We start from the raw sequence: 20,478 nt of genomic DNA, 5'->3' as shown, positions 1-20,478 counted from the left end.
TCGTAACTACTCTTCACCATGGTTATTGTTCGTCTCACTCACTCACTCACACATGCACGCACACACAGGCACGCACGCACAAACGATTCACAAATTTATATATGAAATAAAAATTATATTAAATTACTTTAACAACTCCAACTTTTACAACTGATTTGGCAAACTTTCAAATATCTAAATAACCGAAATCTCAATTCTGGGTAAAATTTGTAAATAGTTTAGAAATTTTCATATTAAAAAATTAAGAATTTAAAAAAGAAATGCAGTAGTACAAAAAATAGTTTGAAATTATTGCAAAGCAGAACAAACCAACCAGTTTGTGGCAATAACTGTGGCTATCCTTTGTTTCAAACAATGCACACAAAGATAGATCTATTGCTTGTGTGCCTTATTTATAAATTCAATAAATAATTATACCTATATTTAAACACACACACACTCTTTATCTCTCTCTCTCACGCCTCTCTTTCTCTTCCTCTCTCTCTCTCTCTCTATATATATATATATATACATATATATTTATACACACACATATATATATATATATATACACACACACACATATATATATATATATATATATATATATATATATATATATGTGTGTGTGTGTGTGTGTGTGTGTGTACATCTATTTATTTATATTCATCCAGATATATACTAATGTAAAATAAAAGCTTGATGTAAAACCAGCACTATGTTTGACAGAGCACGATGTCGGATCATAACCATGTTCATTCATTCTTTTATTCATTTTTCATTCATTCGTTCTCTCGCTCGCTCGTTCATTCATTCGTTCGTTCATTCACTCATCCATTCATTCATTCATTCATTCCATTCATTCATTCATTCATTCATTCATTCATTCATTCATTCATTCATTCATTCATTCATTCATTCATTCATTCATTCATTCATTCATTCATTCATTCATTCATTCATTCATTCATTCATTCATTCATTCATTCATTCATTCATTCATTCATTCATTCATTCATTCATTCATTCATTCATTCATTCATTCATTCATTCATTCATTCATTCATTCATTCATAGGCATGTAGATGAACATGCATACGGTTTCTTTCATGTTACAGTTGTATGATAACAGTTTTAAACGTGACACATCGAATGCAAGTTCTCAATTGATCACTGCTTTAAATACGGTATATTCGTTTGTCAATCGTTTATATCGATATTCATAATAACCGTATTACGAGTTTATTCGAGTCCGAGAAGAGGGCAATAGGAAAAATGATCTGATCAACGAACAAGTATCCACCCAACTTCACAGGAATGACAGACACAAGAAAAACCTTTCTTCACGTGAAATTGATAAAACAATCACATGACAGAACAGAGCAAACATCTGGCGACCGCAAAACTGAATCAGCTGTTCTAATTGTTGTACATATTTTCTCATAAATATTACTTAAAATTCAAATCTTGCATGAAGAAGTTCAAAAAAGTAGCTTTTGAAGTTTTAAATGGTACTTAATACAACATCAACAACATGGCAAGCACACCGCAACACAGCGTGATAAATAGTAGACGCAACTGACCATAGTCGATGACTAATTCAATTTATTTGACCGTATCCAAAATTCAATCGAAATAGCCTCGTTATATAAATTGAACAAAATGACCCGTGCTATGATAGTTCATACACTGATAACGCCTTATCTCATTCTTCCCATTATCAACATTTTCGGATTGACGTCACGCGGCGATGACGTAACACATCATTATAATTAGCGAGCGATATATCAGTTTAAGTTCGGGTATTGGCAAGAGCAAATGTATAAAACAGAACACAACTTAATTATGTATATATATAAATATCAATTTCTATGAATAATTCAACCATATCCAATTATATTCTTAAACAATCCTTTGAAAATGTTGCATACTTTACAAATTTACATTAAATTGTACAAAAGAATTCACGTAGCCTATATTTTGGTTGGTTGATAATAAATCGATGATTGTTAAGATAAGTGCTATTGAATTTCGAATTCGGCAAATTGATCGCAAGATTTATCTCATTGCTGTTGACAGCTAAGCATCTATACAAAAAATTTGAAAATTTAAGATTATGAAGAGATTTGGTGGAATTTTTAAAGAAATACTCAATGACTTTAAAATGTTATTTTTTTATACTTATGTTACACTTGATTCTTCGTGACGCGCTGTTCAACATTTATGAAAATTGAGCTATTGAGTTATATAAAATAAATATTATAGTTGAATTCTAAGCATAAAGTGTCGAATTCGTTTACGAGTATAACATTAAATCTCCAATAATAATTTTGACGTTCACTAGAAAATATTGGAATTTTAAATGCACTTTATTATATCTTTGGTTGTGGTTTTGTAGCCAATCAACGTTCTTTATATCGTTTTGCAGTTTTCATTGAAAATTTTGATGTCCGATCGAAGTTTTTGAGAATTTTTAATGAATCTGGACTTTAAATTCCCTAAGTCTAATTTGAAGGTTTACTTTGCTGGTTGTTCGTGTCTGTGTTGAGTTAGTTTGATTAATTTTAGTGGTCATCGTGAGGATTTTTCAATCATTTTATGTGGATTGTCTTGAAAAGTAATAAAAATACTTTTTTGGGAAATTAATGTACTGAAATTAGTGAAGTTAGTATGAGCGGCCAGCAAGAGCCTTCCTCGGATCAAGAGTCTTCTAAACCCGTCCCGCAGTTGAATTTTTCATCCATATCCAATCCAACTAACTCCAAAGCTTCTGTGAGTTGAGTTGACTTGTTTAAAAGTGAATTCCAGTTGTAAATATTTTAAAAATTATTTTTCAGATCGTGTTTGGATCGTTGAATAAGCGAAATTCGGCCGTCGTACCAAAAGGTGCTTTGACATTTACTTCATTTAAAACTGGTTTTATTCAAATTTTTTTATTAATTTACTTATATTTATCATTTATTTTTATTTTATTCAAAGTGATTGATTAATCATTAATGTCATTTAATTTAACAACGTTATTAGTATTACGGTAGCTAACATTTGTTCACACCGTCTCATAAAACAATGACATTTTAAAACGAAAATTTTTGTTAGTAGGCCAGTCAGTTGTTGCCAAGGTTGTAATAACCGCTGGCCAAGCAGTGCAGACGATATCGTTGTCCCCACAATCTCTTATACACTCAAATTCCACAATCTCCACTAATTCTAATATCTTAGTAGTTGGACCATCTCGATCCAACAACACAGCCAATCTTGTTGTCCACCAAGGAAATATAATGACTACCTTACAACAACAACAGTTGCAACAACAATTGCAGCAACAACTGCAACAGCAACAGAATATGATAACAGCAGTTGTTACACCAACAAACAACAGCATGAATATAGCAGTTAGTAATCACGGCAATGCGTTGGCTTCTGGACAGTCTATCTATACACTTGATCAGTCACAGGTTTTTTAAAAAAAATATTCCTCTATTCGCATTTTTATTTTGTTTATTCTTTAAGAAAATTTTAACTATTTTGATATTCTGATTTAATTTTATGTTTTATTCTGATTTCAACAATTTTAACAAATCTGTGTAATGATACCCATTTATATTTTGTGTTCTAAATTTGAAAAAATATATTCATCAAAAACTGCAAAAATTTTTCAAATTTTCATAATATACTCATAAAACTATTAACTATTAATATATCTATTAAGTCTAATTTAAGTAAAGTTGTATATATTATATATTGATAGATTTATTATTATTATACCCACCTCTCAATTTAAATAATATTGATTTATTAAAAAATATTTTTTTGTTGAAATTTAAAGTTTCAAGGAAATTTTGGAAGATTAGGATTAATAAGAAATCGCATGCCCTCCATTATAACCAATGAGAGCACAAAAATTACTGTACAGCCCATACTAACTTGTAAGTTGTAATCTTTTCGCATGTGTTTTCTCATTCTTTTTCATGTTATACTATGTTATATTATATACCATAGCATTGTTTTATGTCATAGCTTGTTATGTCATGCTATGTAATATTGTTATTCATATTGGTATTCATAGTGTTATTGGAGTTTTGTGATATGATTACAGATAGATGAAGTTGATTTGTAAATTATATCTCAAATGACATCTTAGAATTTGTTCGGTTCACATCAAAAATAGATGTTTTTTTCATGAGATAGTGGTTTAAAAAGAACTTTACATATCCCATTTCAAGCCAAGAGTAACGTGATAACAATGGGCAGAACTCACTTGCAGCAGCAACAGCAGCAACAACAACTTCTAACAACAACACCGTCACCAGGTGTTCATGTCTTGACTTTGTCATCAGCAGCCAATCAGATGCCCTTATTATTACAGCAGCAGCAGTCCCAGCAGCAGCAGCAACAAATACAAGTGATGTCATCGTCGTCATTGCAATCTTCTGCTACAATTATTTCCATAGCCACCACTAGCGTCAATTTGAGTTAGTTTAGAATTTATTTTATTTGGGAACAGAAAAAATAGACCATAGTTTTGATGAAATATTCATCTATTTGTTTATTAAAAGTAGTAAATTTTATACTATGGCAATAATATAAAGCATTATTATAGCATTGTTAAATACATTTTAAATATTTCAAGAGCTCATCAATGAAATGTAGTGATTAAACATTTAAACTGTATATTCATCAAATATTCAAAATGACTAAAGCCGGTCCTTTGAGTCAGAGGTTGTGGCTATCAAGCGGAAACAAGACCGTAAGCAATACTCAAGTTCAGCAGAGACTTCCTGTCACTAACATGACATTAAAGTTAGATTTCAATTTTCTGTTGATTATTGTTTTTTTTAATGAAATTCTTGGATTTGTTTCTGTTTAGTTTGCACATGATTGCTGTCAGTTTTTATTCATAAATATATCCATTAATTTTTTGGCTTTCAGAAACATATCACATGTTTTTTGTTTTTTAAGATCTGTACAGCAAAATATTGAAAATTTTGAATTAATTTCATTATGACACTGTTTTATCATATTTTTTTACAGACAGCCATTGACCACTTTCCAGCAGCAGCAACCACAACTACAACAACTTCAACAACCGCCATCTTCACTTACAACCACAACAATCATACCTGCTATAACTTCTGCCTCAGCAATTTATACCATGCGCAGTGGCAACCTAGTGGACTTTAACAATCTCCAACAGCAACAGCAGCAGCAGCAGCAGCAAATATCTCTATCTATAGGCATACAACCCATCATCAAGTCTCCTCCTAACATTATCTACCAACCCCAAAGAACTTTCTTGCAACAAATGCAACAACCTCATCAGCTACCACTGCAACAACCACAGCAACAGCAGCAGGCTAACAAAACTATGCTGTCACCCACCATACCAATCAATCTGTCAACATCTGTTGTCATGACATCTTCATCCTCTGGGAATAAAGGTTTCCAATGAGTATTCATAGTTTCAACTATTTAATTTCTAAATAATTATTGATCAGTAAATAAGCGTTTAAATTATTAAATTTTTTAAATATATTAAAATTAAATCTAAATACTTTATAAATAAATGTATAAATATTTGTAAAATGCAAATAGGAGTCAATGAAATGCAACTTGGTTTAGAATCCAGTTTTTCTGTATACTTTAATATGAATGAAAAATTTGTTCAAGGGCAAACACAGGCGTTGAACCTGACACAGACGATGGGTCGGTCAGTTATTTTGGCATCTGCTGCCATTGCCAAGACGACAGTCATCACTCAGATACAACCAAATTCATTCAGTAAGTTTTGTTTGATATTTCTGATTGGCTGTTGTGTGTTTTGTGGTAATAATTATGATATGGGGTCATCATTTAGTTGGTTATTTCGTAGATTTGTTCATTATTTATTCATTCATTTGCTGGCTCATTCTTTCATTCATTCGCACATCTATCTCAGTTTCTCCATTGAATCTATCGAAGCAAAAGAGAGTGAAAATTCCGCCAGGCATCTCAACCGTCGTTCCAGCACCTCCATCATTGTTGTCGCCAACATCCTCCACCTCCCTATCATCGTCAGCGTCATCATCAGCAACGATAGTGATGGGCGTTTCATCACCAGCTGCTTTATTTTCACTCACAGCTGCTACAGCGACACCAGCGGTAGCAGCAGTTGCGGCAAGCTGTGCAGCTGCCATCATCCCTACTTCACATTTTTCTGCTTTCACCATTGCACCCAATAATGTCTTAAAACCAAGTTAGTCTTCAATCTTATTTAATGTCTTTTACATTTTCCTGTGCTTACATAAACATTTTACCGTACATTTTGCATTTGCTGATGTTCATCATACACATGTCACAAACACAGTCCAAAAAATGATACTTTTTTTAAAAATAAATTTTAGGAGTGCTCATTATAAAATATGAGACTAGATTCATTAAATTTAGATGCGTTTTTAATCTTTATATACGTCAACTGCTAGCTGACTAATCAATAAACACCAATGAAATATTTGCTATCCAGTTGTGACAGTGTATTCTCTGCCAAACAGTGCTCCACAGCTTGCAGGCATCCAGTCTTCATCTTCGTCTTCATCATCATCATCATCATCATCCTACATGACTCAGTCCACTAATGTTACTGCTATCAATGGTTGGTTGTTGTTGGTTGGTTGTTGTTTGGTTGTTTGTGTTTATGTATGTTGAATTGTGGTTGTCACTTCACTTGACACCTGAAATGTTTAAACATTATTTATTTTGCTTACAGCAACAAAGATTAACACACAGCAACTTCAAATAGTTCCAACCGTGTCAGCAGCAACTCATCAGTTGCAACAACAACAGTTGCCACAACACCAGCAACAACAGCAACCGCAAACTCACATGCAGTTACCATCTCCACAATTCATCCAACTGCATCAACAACAGCAACTTCTTGCAACACCTGCCATACAACAACAGCTGAGAAACATGGCCAATAGTAGCAACCAGAGTAACTTGGTTCCCTTGCAGTCTGCCAACACAATGTTACTCGGTGCAAATTACAACATCATTCAAGCTAGTAATTTATCAGGATCCTCTGTGCTGCAAGACAAGCTAGTGCTCATTCTTTTTTGTGTGTGTGTGCGTGTGTGTGTGCGTGCGTGTCTGTGTGTGTGTGTATGTTGTGTGTTTCTGTGTTAGTGTATCTATTAGTACATCTATTAGTGCAAGGTATTTATGTATATGCATGTTTATGAATCTGTATACTAATATGTACAGTTGTGTGGATACAGCTTTGGGAAGTCTTGAATGTTATTGGTCATCCATCTAACTGACTTAGTATTATTAACTCATTAGTATTCACATTAATAACTCAATCATTTAATCACATACACACACACAACACACACTCACACCCACACACGCATTATACATAACATAACGTTTATTGTACATACACGTGTGTACACGCATGACACACCTTACAAACATACGCTACGCAACAACTATATCCACATGTGATGCTAACAGGTTCCTAGTGCCGCAAACCACGCATTCTGTTCAGACCATCATGATCCCTCCATTGGCTGCTGGCGCAAGCAAGCCTTCTTCAATCATTTCTGGTGACTTTTGTATTTGATTGTTCTGCTTTGTTTTGCATTTATAAACAGTTGTTTAAATTTTTTGTCTTTTTATAATTTGTATTTTGTAATAAATACGTTGTCTGGTTTAGGTTATAGAGATGAGTTGGTTGGTGTAATAAATTTACCGACTTGGTATGATTTCTTTTAAAACCTATTTAAACTTTTTATAAACAGGCAACCTGGCAAGCATTTCTATTGCTGCTGCTGCTGCTTCTGCTCTTGCTGCTACTACAAGTACCACCATAACCACTTTTCCATCGCCGTCATCGTCTTTGCCATCATCACTCTCGTCACCTTCTTTAACTCTTAACCAGAATACGTACTCTTTGCAACAACAACAGCAACAGACAGTAAACAATACACTTAACAACAACAGCACCAACAACCTTAATATTAGTAACAAGACAGCGTCGCTATACTATGCACTGGACTCGACTAGCAACCAACACGGGTATACGTTTATAGCTGCTAATGCTGAGTGTTAGTGTTATATTTTTTTTCTTGTATTCATTTTTGATCGATTATAAAAACTGTTATTGAAGTGGTTGTTGGTATTGTTATTTACAGTTATTGAATTTCTAAAATTAGGTGCCGGTGATTTAGCTCAGCAGAAGGACATGCAACAACATCAGAGTCAGCAGCTGTTACCTCAACTTCCGTCATCATCTTTATCAACTCCTTCCTCTTTCCAAACGCCATTATCTTCACCGTTATCATCAGCATCGTTATCATTAGCCTCATTAATTTTCAAATCATCATCATCATTATTTTCTCAAGTCAACCTTCTGCAGCCGACGTCATCATGTGTGTCTAGCAACGTCAGCAGCAATAGCAGCAACTACAACAACTACAACAACAACAGCATCAATGATAGCAGAGTGAACAACGAAACTAATGTTAGTACTAATGCCAGTAGCAGTACACCGAGCAAGCAACAAAATCAATCGCCCCGACCTCCGATACTAAGGAAGAGGACTCACGAGCCGTTAGTATTTATTATTATTATTTTATTATTATTATTGTTGTTGTTGTTGTTTTATGGTTGTTGTAGTGATGAGGTTTATCGTATTTACTGTGACGATGATGAAGAAGAAGAAGAAGAAGACGATGATGAGTGATGAAGATGGTTGATAATGTGTAAAATAATTAATAACTAGTCAGTGGGTAGTAAGGAATTAATTTGTAAATGAATGTTTGGTAAATAATGATAGAGACAGTTGTTATAATGTAGATAATGATGCTGATGATTAGAGCATTGATGATGATTAACATTGATGATAATTAACACTGATGATAACTTAAAATGATGATAACTTACAATGATGTGATAATACATTGGGCACTGGGTGATGAACTTACATTTGTTATTACAACAACAACACTGTAACAGCTCTCTGAACAGTAGTAAGAAGAATCTCTTTTCGTCGTTGTCGGCGCACGCGTCGTCTAGCACCGGTAGTATTCATAACATTAACATGACGTCGTCTACAACGTCGTCGTCGTCATCATCATTGCCTCTAAGCCACATGCAGCAGCAACAACAAATACGCAACGTACAACACTTTACAACAACTGTTGCTGATATTGTTGTTAGACAGCTGGGTGTTGGTGTTACATCACACAACAACAGTAATAGTGCTGGTAACATTAATAACAATAATGCTAGTAATAGTGGTCTCTATCAATTTGCTATGCCTGCTAATCCTCCTAAAATTTCGTGAATAATTTTTTTTACTTCAAAATCATAATTTTTTAGAATTTTAAATGATTGTTTTTTTTAACTTAAAATGCCAATTTTTTAATTTGAGATCATCTTTTTCAGCTTAAAATAATATCCTTCAATATTTTTCAATAATATAATATCAACCAATCAGAGAGGCTTCTTTTGACGTTGGCCAATCATTTGACATCACGCCAACCAATGACGGCACTCAGAAATTGGGCCACGGAACCTCATTGGATAGAAACAAGGTCAAATCTAGTAAAGTGAACGTTGTGTCAGTTGGCAACAAGGGCACAAAAGTCGGAGATTCGTATAATGACAGTCAGAATAGAGATGGTAAATGGGTGTAATCTTTCCCGATTTGAATTTTTTTGTAATGTCTAATTTTCATAATGACATTATCTTTCGTTTAAATCACATTCGTTCGTTCATCACCTCATTTCTTCATTCATTCCTTCATTTATTCCTTCATTCATTCCTTCATTTATTCCTTCATTCACTCCTTCATCCATTCTTTCATTAATATAACAGGAAACAGGTTGCAAGACGAGGGATTAAAAGTGAACCCAAGAAAAAAACCTCGTAAACAAACATTCTCTCATAAACAACAGCAGCAGCAACAGCATCAGCCACCTAATTTCCTAACTGAAGAGTCAGTTTGGTTGATTAGTAAAACCTTTTTTTTCTATAAAATAGAGTATTATCTTAGCTTGTTGCAAAAATAATTTCATAGTTATCTGAAATATATTTTTGCTGGCACTGTATTTTTCAAGTAGTAATTGTAGTAGTAGTAGTACTGTTTCACTATTTATCATGGTGCTGTAGTAGTAATAGTAGTATTAGTAATATTTGATAATGCCTTTGCAATAGTGTTTTATTTTTCATCAACCTGATCTACTGTTATCTTCATTTTTACCCATTCACCTCCATCGACCTAATCAGTGATTGATTGATTGATTGATTGATTGATTGATTGATTGATTGATTGATTGATTGATTGATTGATTGATTGATTGGTCAGTTGGTCAGTTGGTTAATTGAGTGATTGATCATCAACTACTACCAGAAAATATACAGCTATGTAATGCAATGCAATCGTGACCATTTATCAGGTTACAATGCCAGGAGACCATGGCCCTGGAGGGTTTGTCATCGGAGGGAGAAAATGATGACGGTGACGTCGCTGATTGTAATGAACTCCCTTCTACGATGATGACGTCAAAAAATCATCATCAACCTTCTCATCATCACCAACAACATCAACAGCAACAGAACTATCATCATCAGCTGCAGCAGCAGCAACAACATCATTACCATGATAGCACTCACTTGGATAACAATGATGACTCTATAAAGGAAAACTCTGGAGACCGTTGTAACGAGATGATGATAGCTGATTATATCAACAACGCGAATGCTGGTCGTCGAAGAGGTCAGTCATAAATAATGGTGGTGATTGTGATTAAGATGGCGATGATGATGATGGTGGTGTTGCTGATAATGATGGCGTTTGTGGTTAAGATAATGGTAATGATGATGATGATTATGATGATGATGCTGTTGGGTTTTTGGGTAATGGTAATGATGATGAGGATGATCGTGTTTGTCATTGTTAAGATGATGATTTTAATTGAGACTTTTAATTAGATCAATGTTAATCACTTTTAATCATCTTTAATAGATATGGCGATGGAGGCAATTGTCGATGCAGAAGGTTACAGATGGACGAAAGACAAAATTAGGTCAAAGGTCAGTTTGTGAATGAATGAAAGAAGAGGTGAATGAATGAAGGAAGGAATGATTATTAGATAGATGAATAATACAGTGATTTATTTGTTTTTGAATTTAGTTAATCATATGCTGACTGTTGATCAGCGACTTGGTGTTATTGATAGTTAAAGATTTCGGTATCTTCAAATTTAAAGTAATCTTTGTGGTAGAAAATTACTCCGGCATTATTATCCAAAATTTCCGTTGTTAAAGAAATGATGCACTTTAAAATTCCATTATGTAGTAGTAGTAGTTGCCTTGCATTGCTACAGTCTGCTTATGCATGGTGAGTCTTCTAGTTGCAGATATCACATTGTATTCAAAGTTTTGATACATGCACATACCGACCAATTATATACAATAAAATGTTATAACCGTTGGCATGGTCGAGTTATAATTAATTTCAATCAATTATTATTACCTTGATTATTTGTTATCTTTGCTGTATTTGTTATCTTTGGAGTTTTAAAAGATGTGTTTATTTAATTATTTATTGATAAATAAATGAATAATTGTTTGTTGGTGTTATGTAACTGAAGGTGAGTCTATCAAATCAGTACCAGTGTACCTGGAAGCCAAGGAACAACCATTTCATCTCGTACAACGACATCAAAATTAAAGGTTACACAACTTTTTTTTTCTTAGTAAAATTATTGGTTATTTTGTTAGTTTGTGTGTTATATTGTTTTAATTATTCGTTAATTATTATTTTTAGTAATTTCAGTAATTATTTTGTTCTTTTCACTTGTTTCTGTAACAAACATTCTTGAGATTTTCGTCATGCATGTCAACTTCTAACTATTTGACTTTTCATTTTGTGTGTTTTAGTCCTCATTTAGCTTACCATATGTTTTTTCTTTGATGAGAATTTATACATCGTTACTTTGTAACACTGTAATACGCAAATATTACAAAATGTTATTATTACACTTTAAATATATCACGGATGCGATGGCGTAGCGGTAAAGTGCCTGGCGCTGTTATTCCAGTGACCAGATTCGATTGCTATGGAATCCCCCGTCTATCACATGTAACGTGTCTGATACGTTGTTTCACGTTTATTTACATTCACTGTGCTTTTATTGTTGATACTACCGATAAATAATGAAGAGCGATTTGTAATCATTAAATAAATAAATAAATAAATAAAATATCGTTAAATTAATAATTTTCGACTGGCAGACGATAGGAAGCCGTCGCTGAATGATGTGGCCAACCAGCGCGGCGTCATGCACAAGATCTGTGGCTACAAACTGCATCTCGTGTCTGGGCACTTTGACGAATTGGTACGTTTGACCTTTAACCTTCAAGTGATTGTACTGGTAATGTTTGGGATGAAAATGATAGATGGTGTTAATTTTGTCGACTATGATTTGATATCTTATTGCTTATTTTATCATTTTGACTGCTTTGATATTGTCAGATACTTTGTTGATTTCTAATTATCAATCAGTAATCCTGTTTAATTCGTTTGGAGCTCTTCCTTGATCCTTCGATCCATTGGACTCCATCTTTCTTATCAATTAAAAAATGTTTCTTACCCTGAGCCAATCTTATTGAGTTTTGATTGATGTGAATACTAAATTATTTATCTTGACTTCTCAGAAGAAAGACGAAGAGAGTGTATTGAGTCTTCTGGATGAGTTAAAATGTCTCTTAACGCCAGAAAGCAGCAACAACATTTCTGACACTGTGAATAACAACGCCACAACCACCACCAACAACAACAACAGCAGCCAATTAAATACAAACTTTGAAGGCAGGGTTGAAGATTGGAGATCTGTCGATGATCTTATACTGGTTAAATGTGGTTTCTTCTTCTGCTGTTTTGTTAATATCATTTCAACTATTTATTCATTCAATCAGTTATATGATTGATCGATTGGTTGGTTTGATGGTTGGTTGATTAGTTGGTTTCTTCATTCACTCACTCACTCATGTTTTTCTTCCTTATCTGACAGGCCAATGAGCAGAGATGTAGAAAGTGCATGGAACACTGTGACGAGTTGCAGTTCATGATGCTGAAGACCCTAAATGGCAAAGCGAAAGCCGCTGAACTCATCTACAAAAATCAAAGCAGGAGAGCGGTCAAGAAGAAAGATAGAAGTTGACGATGATGACACTAGATATCATTGGGCTTCAGTGATGATGTTAAATTCTACGATGATGATGATTGTAGATATATCGATTGTATATATATATATATACATGTAAATAGATGTGAAGACGTGTGTTTATGTATATATCTTCTTCATGAATGTGACTAAACTGATGATATGATAATAATGTTATTTCTTTAATAATAATAGTTTGTTTTTAATAATTGTATTAATTATTACTCCGTGTCTAGCGACGAATGATGATATAATTTTTAAAGAATTGCTTTCTTTAACGAAAACTGTACGAATAATTTCACGACACTACTTTTCTTAAAACACTCAAAGCATACGATTTGTAATTAGCAATACTAGAATTATCGATGCAATGACGTTTGTCGCTCGATTTTGTTACTGTTGATTGGCGTGCTAAAAAATAGCGATCTTCTCTGAGGCAGACAGTTTTATTTAATTCTTAAATAATAATATAAGTTATATATCTTGAAGATTTCAACAAAAATTGAAATAATGTTTAAAATATCTCAAGAGCACGTTTTACTGAACATTTCATGTCATTAAAAAATGTTCGGTTTACAAAATTGCAGTTCAGTCGGATGCTATACACAATGTTACTTTCGTACTGACGTTATTGATTCACATTACGCTTAATTCACTATTGGTGACAATTAATATTATTAATTGCCAATTGTTATTTTACCACAAACCTTGTATTATACCGCAAATATTGTACCGCGCACATACACACATATATATATATAATGTACAAATACACAAGTTGTTGTACATGCTTTTTTTTATTTTGTACAATTTTACCATTGATGGATAATAATGTTTTCCGCTCTTCTCGTTTCTGTCTTCGTCTCTTTTTTTCAAACGAACAAAACGGAAAAAATTGTTGTGAAAACTAGTTGGGTTGGTGATAAAGACCGGATGTAGTTAGTTTTTTTTCTGATATGTTATTTTTTCTAAACTAACTGGAACTGCAAAAGGTACACGTGTATGTGTCTTGCATAAATATTTAGAACTGTTTGTAGTTAATATTTAATCTTCTAATTCTTTAGCCACAAATTAACCAAAATGATATTGCTAATTGATAAAGAAAATGGTATTTGGAAATATAGATAACTTGTTTTTGTGGGGGTGTGTGGGTGACGTCGAAGTATATGATCTGCGCCAAGATTGGCAACTTAAAACAACGTAAAATCCTATGAAAATCACACGTTTACCCATGTTGTTTTTACTAGTTTTGGCATTTTTTTCCTGAACCGTAAATTCACAGAATTGCATACTATGGAATGATTGAATGCCGTTCGTTTTAACTAGTTAGCAATTTCCGAAAAGTAAAGATTGGTCAATGTAATAAGCTCTTCTAGTTTCTGGTTTGTAGTTCGTGTTCATGTGGACGAAAAAAAGTATGAGACGTGTCGATCCTTAATTTATTAAATAAAAGTAATAAATAATTTTAATATTTTATTGTAATTCAAAATCATTCTTTGGCACGAGTGCAACTTATTATGCATATCATTTTTTTAAATACAACAAATTCTCCCAACAAGTTTTCATCAACATTTCTGTTTTTAATAAAAAGAAATCGTAGAAGGCACGTCAGATGCCCTGCCAATCGTTAGAAACCAAGGGGACTATTGTAGATGAGACCACCGTTGCCAACAACATCCTTACTTATCTGCCTGATCTGTTCAAAGTTCTTCTTGTTCCTAGCGTCGTTTCTCAGATATCGCAGGTAACCTCTGACCTTTTGATAGCCCTATGATAGTTTTTTAGTTGTAAATAATTATGGTGCTTGTTAGCTTGACTCAGCGTGAACGGATTAGTTGGTTGTTTGAATGTGAACGGGTTGATTGATTTATTATTAATATAATGACTGATATTATTGTAGAGCATTTGGTTTTTTAAAGTACCTCAACACAAACGGTCTGGGCAATAATTTCCTCGTGTTGGGCTGAGTTGAAGTTTTTCTGGAATGACATGGTAGCCCTCGAAAGAACCACCGTCATAGCGAATATCGTTATCGCCGAGTCGGCAAGTCGGTTTAATAGGAATTGTTCGTCTGAAATTGTTGTTATGAACAAATTATTAATTCAATCGTTGACTGGTTTGTTACCTGATTAGCTAGCTAATTAATCGATCGATTAATTGATTGATTAATTGATTAATTAATTGATTTATTGATAAATTGATTACTAACCGACAACATTTTTGCCGTATTTAAAGAGAAGGCTTTCAACTGCTATGCCGAAATTTTCAATGCATGACGTAACCTGTGTGTGTGTGTGATTATAAATGTAGATTGATTGATTGGTTAATTGATTGATTTATTGTTCAAACATTCAAACATTACCTACCAAATTAGCAGACTCTACCAAATTAGGATGAACTTGTTTGGCCAATGATTCTGTAGTCGACATTCCAACGAATCTAAAACATGACAAACCAATTGATAACATTACTATAAACGTTAAAATATTACAGTAGAGGACATACCAATAGTAGAAATACACATCGAAAAAGAAGAAATTATATCTTACATAAACAACCCCAACTAAACAGCATAAAATGAAATACGAGTTCATTGAAAGACATTCAAAGACAAGGATGATAGCGTTTATGAAAAAAGTGAAAAAATAACAACAAAACAACAAAAATAACAATAAAGACTGACCTCATTGCCCTCTTAGAACCCTCCCCAATCAGCAGTCCCAAATTCGCGGTAGGGTTCTTAAAAGCACTTTGCAGCTCCTTCAAATGACTGCCAGCGTACTGTGAACGATAATTAACATTTTTAAATCTAAATGCCATAACTTTCTCGACTACAGTAAAATTTTTGTACAGAGAATCTTTTGTTTGTGATAAAAATACCAGATTATAACGCCAACAATATAATAACATTATATACACAATGCAGATTCCTATACGCGTGAATGCAAGCAATAATATTTAACAGAAAATGTAAACTATTTATTGAAAAATAAACAAAGAGATAGACGAACAAACAAAAAGATAAACAAACAAACGAATAAACGAACAAACAAATAAACGAACAAACAAGCAAACAAACAAACGCAGACTTGAATTCCAGTTAAAGCCACTAGCAACCTCAGAATGTCATTCGTTCCTTCGAAGATTCTGAAAATTCTAATGTCCCTCAGAACTCTTTCTAAACCAACTTCCTGTTTATTGGTGTTGTTGTTGATGATTGAATGAATGAATGAATGAATGAACGATTGAATGAATAAATGAATGATTGAGTGATAGAGCAAACACCTTCATATATCCATTTCCGCCCAGAATTTGAATGGCTTCATCAGCAACAAACCAGGCTGACTCCTAAATCAAAAGTGAAAAAAATTAAATATCAGAATTTGAAATAAATTTAACATAAAAATATTATAATAAAATATAAATAATAAAACGTCATAATTAAATAAAATGTAAATAATATTCAATAAAAATGAATGAATGATGATGGACTGACTGATCCGAATATTTTGCTGATTGCGGCTTCGACGTGATAGTCCGACGCCCCTTGGTCCATTTTGCCTGCTACCGTGTAAGCCATACTCTGGCATGAATGAATGAATGAATGAATGAACATTATATTTAATTATTAATATTTATAACATTTCACTATAATTTACTTTCATAAGTAATTTCATTAGTACAACTGCCAAATTACGAAGACCATCCAAGCACCTCAGTAATATAATGGGCCATTGTCATCCGAGCGATTTTTTCCTGAATGGTGCCGAAGGATTCCAACTTTTTGCCAAACTGGGCCCTGTTGCTCGCGTGCTCCACAGCCTTTTCAATGCAGGCCTTCATCGTACCTGAGAGGAGGGCCGACATTATAAATCTTCCACTGTTCAGGATCGTCATGGCCATCTTGAAACCTTCGCCTGGTTCTGAGGTGAAGGTCGTATGTTAATGAGATGTAATGATATATTGAGTTGGAGGTCGTATGTTAATGAGATGTGATGATGTATTGAGTTGGAGGTCGTATGTTAATGAGATGTATTGAGGGGGAGGTCGTATGTTAATGAGATGTGATGATGTATTAAGGTGAATGTCGTATGTTAATGAGATGTGATGTTGTTTCAAGGTGAAGGTCGTATATGTGATAATGTTTTAAGGTGCGGGATGTATGTGTAATGTCGTGTGGGTTGTTTGTGGCCAATATGCAAACGTTCAAAAACAGCAAAACTACCTCCCAGTAAATTCTCTTTCGGTACATGCACATCGTCAAAGTGAACTTCAGTTGTATTTGAGGCTTTTATGCCCATCTTTTTCTCTGGTGGACCACTTGTGGGTGTGTGATAAGGCGTGTGTGGTTTTATGGTATGAGTCGTTTTAAGGTGTGTGTCGTTTTAAGGTGTGTGCGTGTCATTTTACTTGGTGTGTAATGTTTTACGCGGTTATAAACATGTATAGCTTACCAAAAAAAAAACTGCGTTATGACGTGTGTATTTATCTGACGTGTTTCGTTTTGTGGTGTGTGTCGTGTAATGGCGCGTGTCACGTGAAAAAGGTAAAAAAGTTGTTCATGCAAAACAAAATGAACCTGGTCACACCCCCGAAACCTCGTTCGACGATGAAGACGGACATCTTGTCCTTGGTCAGTCCCGTTCCAGGCTCGGTTACGGGGGTCTAGAAATTTTAAATATCAAGTATTTTCATTTATTATGTTTAATTGTAGAAAAGATAAGAGAGAGTGAGAAAATAGAGAAAGAGAAAGATTAAAGTTCAAAACCTTGGCGAAAACAGTAAACACTTCAGCCATTCCTCCATTGCTGATCCAAATTTTATTTCCATTCAGAATGTAATGCTTGCCATCTGGTGACAGAACTGCTCTTGTTTGTATGGACTTTAAAAGAATTAAAAAGAATTTCTTATTAAAAATTTAAACAACGGATTAGCTCAGTCGATAGTTGAAGGCTGACAGTGTCGAACTGAAAAATTATCACATGCCTGTTGCAAATTATAAAAAGATGTCTGTGGATGAAGTTTATTTTGCAATTAAAACGTACCCCGGCGTCAGATCCACTTCCGGATTCAGTTAGGCAAAATGCCGCCATCTTTTCTCCAGTGACCAAAGAAGGAATGTACTTTTGTTTCTGAGCCTCGGTGCCAAACAGTGAGATTCCTTTGTAACCGATAGACTTATAAGTGTGAGGAAACAAACGTAGTGTTAAAATGATCTTCAGTTTGATCAGTGTACAAATACGTAAAGTTAAATCCAAGCAAATTATGTTGCAACACATCCAGGCTTACACATACTTATACACTTACAAACACAGGTACATACATAAACACGCACACACACACACACACACACACACACACACACACACACACACACACACACATACAGACAAACAACGGAACACACTTGCAAGTCACCTGATGGGCACCCAGCATGACGGAGATACCTAGATCGTTAGCCCCGATGATGGTCCCTATCCTTCCGTACTGCGTGTTGTTCAAGTTTAATCCCCCTGTTTTGATGTTTCGTCATCAACAGAACGAATTAGTCCCACGTGTTGACGTCATTTGTTTAATTTTATCGAAATTTAGTTTTTTTTATCCTTTTCTTGATCACTATCTTTGCGGCTGTGAGGAACGCAAAGAAGCTCCAGAATACAATCGTTCTTTAAGATTGATAATACTTAAATTTTTAACAAAATGTGTCACAGACCATATTTATCAGAAGCTTGCACACCAAACGCTCCCAACTCTTTCAATTTGGACATGGTGTCTGCATTCACACCACCATCTTCATCATTCCTCGCTGGGTCGTTGTGCTCCTTAGCAAATTTTACGTTTATCCGTTCATTAGTGATACAATTTAAAGAAATGACTCATTACGCTGACTCTAATTTATTCAACAATTTATTCATTTGTTCAATCGTTCATTCATTAATTCTTCCACTTACTTATTCCATCATCTGTTCATTCATTCGTTCATTCGTTTATTCGTTCGTTCGTTCGTTCATTCATTCATTCATTTAATTACCTTAAAAAATGTTTCAACTGGATCAATCATTGCAAGTACATTCTCCCTCTGTTCTTCATTTAAAACTGTTGACAACGAATGTGATGAATTATTATTATAATGATGTTAACGATGATGATGAAGATGACGAAGACGATGATGACCAAGATGTGATGATGAACATTTAATTAGAAATTCTAAAAATTGTTCTCATAAAATCTTTGTTTATAATACTTTTTAAACTATCAAATAAACGACAAACCAACAACAAAAACAAAAGTTAAATTGCAAAAAATTGACAAGAATCTGCTACTAATAACTTAACAACAACAACAACACAACAATAACACAACAACAAGACACACCATCCTTATATGGAAAGACATCCTGGTGCTTTATGACACCCCTAAATATATTCATGGCAAATGAGTTTGATTCCTGGGCTGGTTTAAACGATGATGATGATGATTCTTTAGATGACGATGACGACGACGATGATGATGACGTAGTTGATGACGTTGATGATGACGTTGGTTTGAATTTAGCTGCTGTGGATGCATGTTTTGGTAGATTTTTGTCAGAAGCACATAAGACCCTTGTGGATGGAATTTTTAAAATCATGTAAATAATAGTTGTTTAATATAACTAACATGTAAAAAATGAATAAATTAAAAAAAATTGTGTTTGTGTATGTATATTAATGTGATTTTAATAATTTAGTATTAGTAAAATAGTAATAAGATAACATTTATTTATTTATTATAATACGAAAAAAATGAATAATAAAATTGACGTCTGGCCAGCTAACTTTAGTAATTTATTCACGTTTTTACTGCCTCTACTACTGCTGCTGCTGCCGTTGTTGTTTTTCAGAAGCGATAGGTAGATATTTTTTGGGACAAACATGGTCAATCAATTAACAATCAATCAACCTAATTAACAATCAATGAACGACAATCAACCTATTAATTATTAAATAACAATCGATTAACCTTAACCAATTAAATTAACTGAACATAAATTAACATCAACTATGGATAATTCTTAAAAAATAAACAAAGGCGGTTCAGTTATTTATGACAACAAAATGATCATACAATATACAATGGATACTAAATTAAGTAAATTTTCAAATATAGTGTATATTTAAGTAAATATTTCAAGTATTAAGTAAAATGTAATACCAATGTGATCTATACAATCAAACTATATAGAATTTTTAATAACGTTTAAATAGCATATGTGTCTTATCTAAATAACAGTAACCTATCACTAAAACAA

At 33.6% G+C, this 20,478-nt stretch overlaps 4 protein-coding genes across 4 annotated transcripts; 3 read left to right on the top strand and 1 right to left on the bottom strand.

Annotated features, from left to right (window-relative positions):
* Window positions 1-2,649: 2,649 nt before the first annotated feature.
* On the top strand, window positions 2,650-4,456 carry HELRODRAFT_180206 (hypothetical protein; the record flags this gene model as incomplete). The annotated part of the gene is made up of 5 exons (XM_009029539.1): window positions 2,650-2,751; window positions 2,817-2,865; window positions 3,079-3,434; window positions 3,806-3,905; window positions 4,290-4,456. The coding sequence occupies 5 exons, from the start codon at window positions 2,650-2,652 to the stop codon at window positions 4,454-4,456; spliced, it is 774 nt and encodes a 257-aa protein (XP_009027787.1).
* Window positions 4,457-4,669: 213 nt separating this feature from the next.
* On the top strand, window positions 4,670-5,428 carry HELRODRAFT_180205 (hypothetical protein; the record flags this gene model as incomplete). The annotated part of the gene is made up of 2 exons (XM_009029538.1): window positions 4,670-4,779; window positions 5,011-5,428. 2 exons carry the CDS (start codon window positions 4,670-4,672, stop codon window positions 5,426-5,428), a joined length of 528 nt encoding a protein of 175 aa, XP_009027786.1.
* Window positions 5,429-6,762: 1,334 nt separating this feature from the next.
* On the top strand, window positions 6,763-14,032 carry HELRODRAFT_193816 (hypothetical protein). The gene is made up of 13 exons (XM_009029537.1): window positions 6,763-7,049; window positions 7,468-7,559; window positions 7,755-8,060; window positions 8,358-8,565; window positions 9,455-9,624; window positions 9,835-9,955; window positions 10,416-10,735; window positions 10,985-11,052; window positions 11,613-11,694; window positions 12,256-12,359; window positions 12,679-12,873; window positions 13,035-13,442; window positions 13,485-14,032. Exons 1-12 carry the CDS (start codon window positions 6,838-6,840, stop codon window positions 13,182-13,184), a joined length of 2,028 nt encoding a protein of 675 aa, XP_009027785.1. The 5' UTR covers window positions 6,763-6,837; the 3' UTR covers window positions 13,185-13,442; window positions 13,485-14,032.
* A 580-nt stretch (window positions 14,033-14,612) lies between these two features.
* HELRODRAFT_186034 (hypothetical protein) lies at window positions 14,613-20,478 on the bottom strand. The gene is made up of 18 exons (XM_009029536.1): window positions 20,009-20,478; window positions 19,563-19,795; window positions 19,219-19,283; window positions 18,901-19,009; window positions 18,606-18,700; window positions 18,233-18,364; window positions 17,956-18,069; window positions 17,767-17,852; window positions 17,413-17,507; window positions 16,902-17,110; window positions 16,684-16,770; window positions 16,473-16,535; window positions 16,277-16,378; window positions 15,871-15,968; window positions 15,554-15,626; window positions 15,397-15,469; window positions 15,110-15,258; window positions 14,613-14,955 (listed from the first exon to the last, which is right to left on the bottom strand). Exons 1-18 carry the CDS (start codon window positions 20,101-20,103, stop codon window positions 14,815-14,817), a joined length of 2,019 nt encoding a protein of 672 aa, XP_009027784.1. The 5' UTR covers window positions 20,104-20,478; the 3' UTR covers window positions 14,613-14,814.

This window comes from Helobdella robusta (genome assembly GCF_000326865.2).
Source record: "Helobdella robusta unplaced genomic scaffold HELROscaffold_60, whole genome shotgun sequence".
Lineage (NCBI taxonomy): Eukaryota > Metazoa > Annelida > Clitellata > Rhynchobdellida > Glossiphoniidae > Helobdella > Helobdella robusta.
This window is presented reverse-complemented; position numbering and strand designations above follow the sequence as displayed.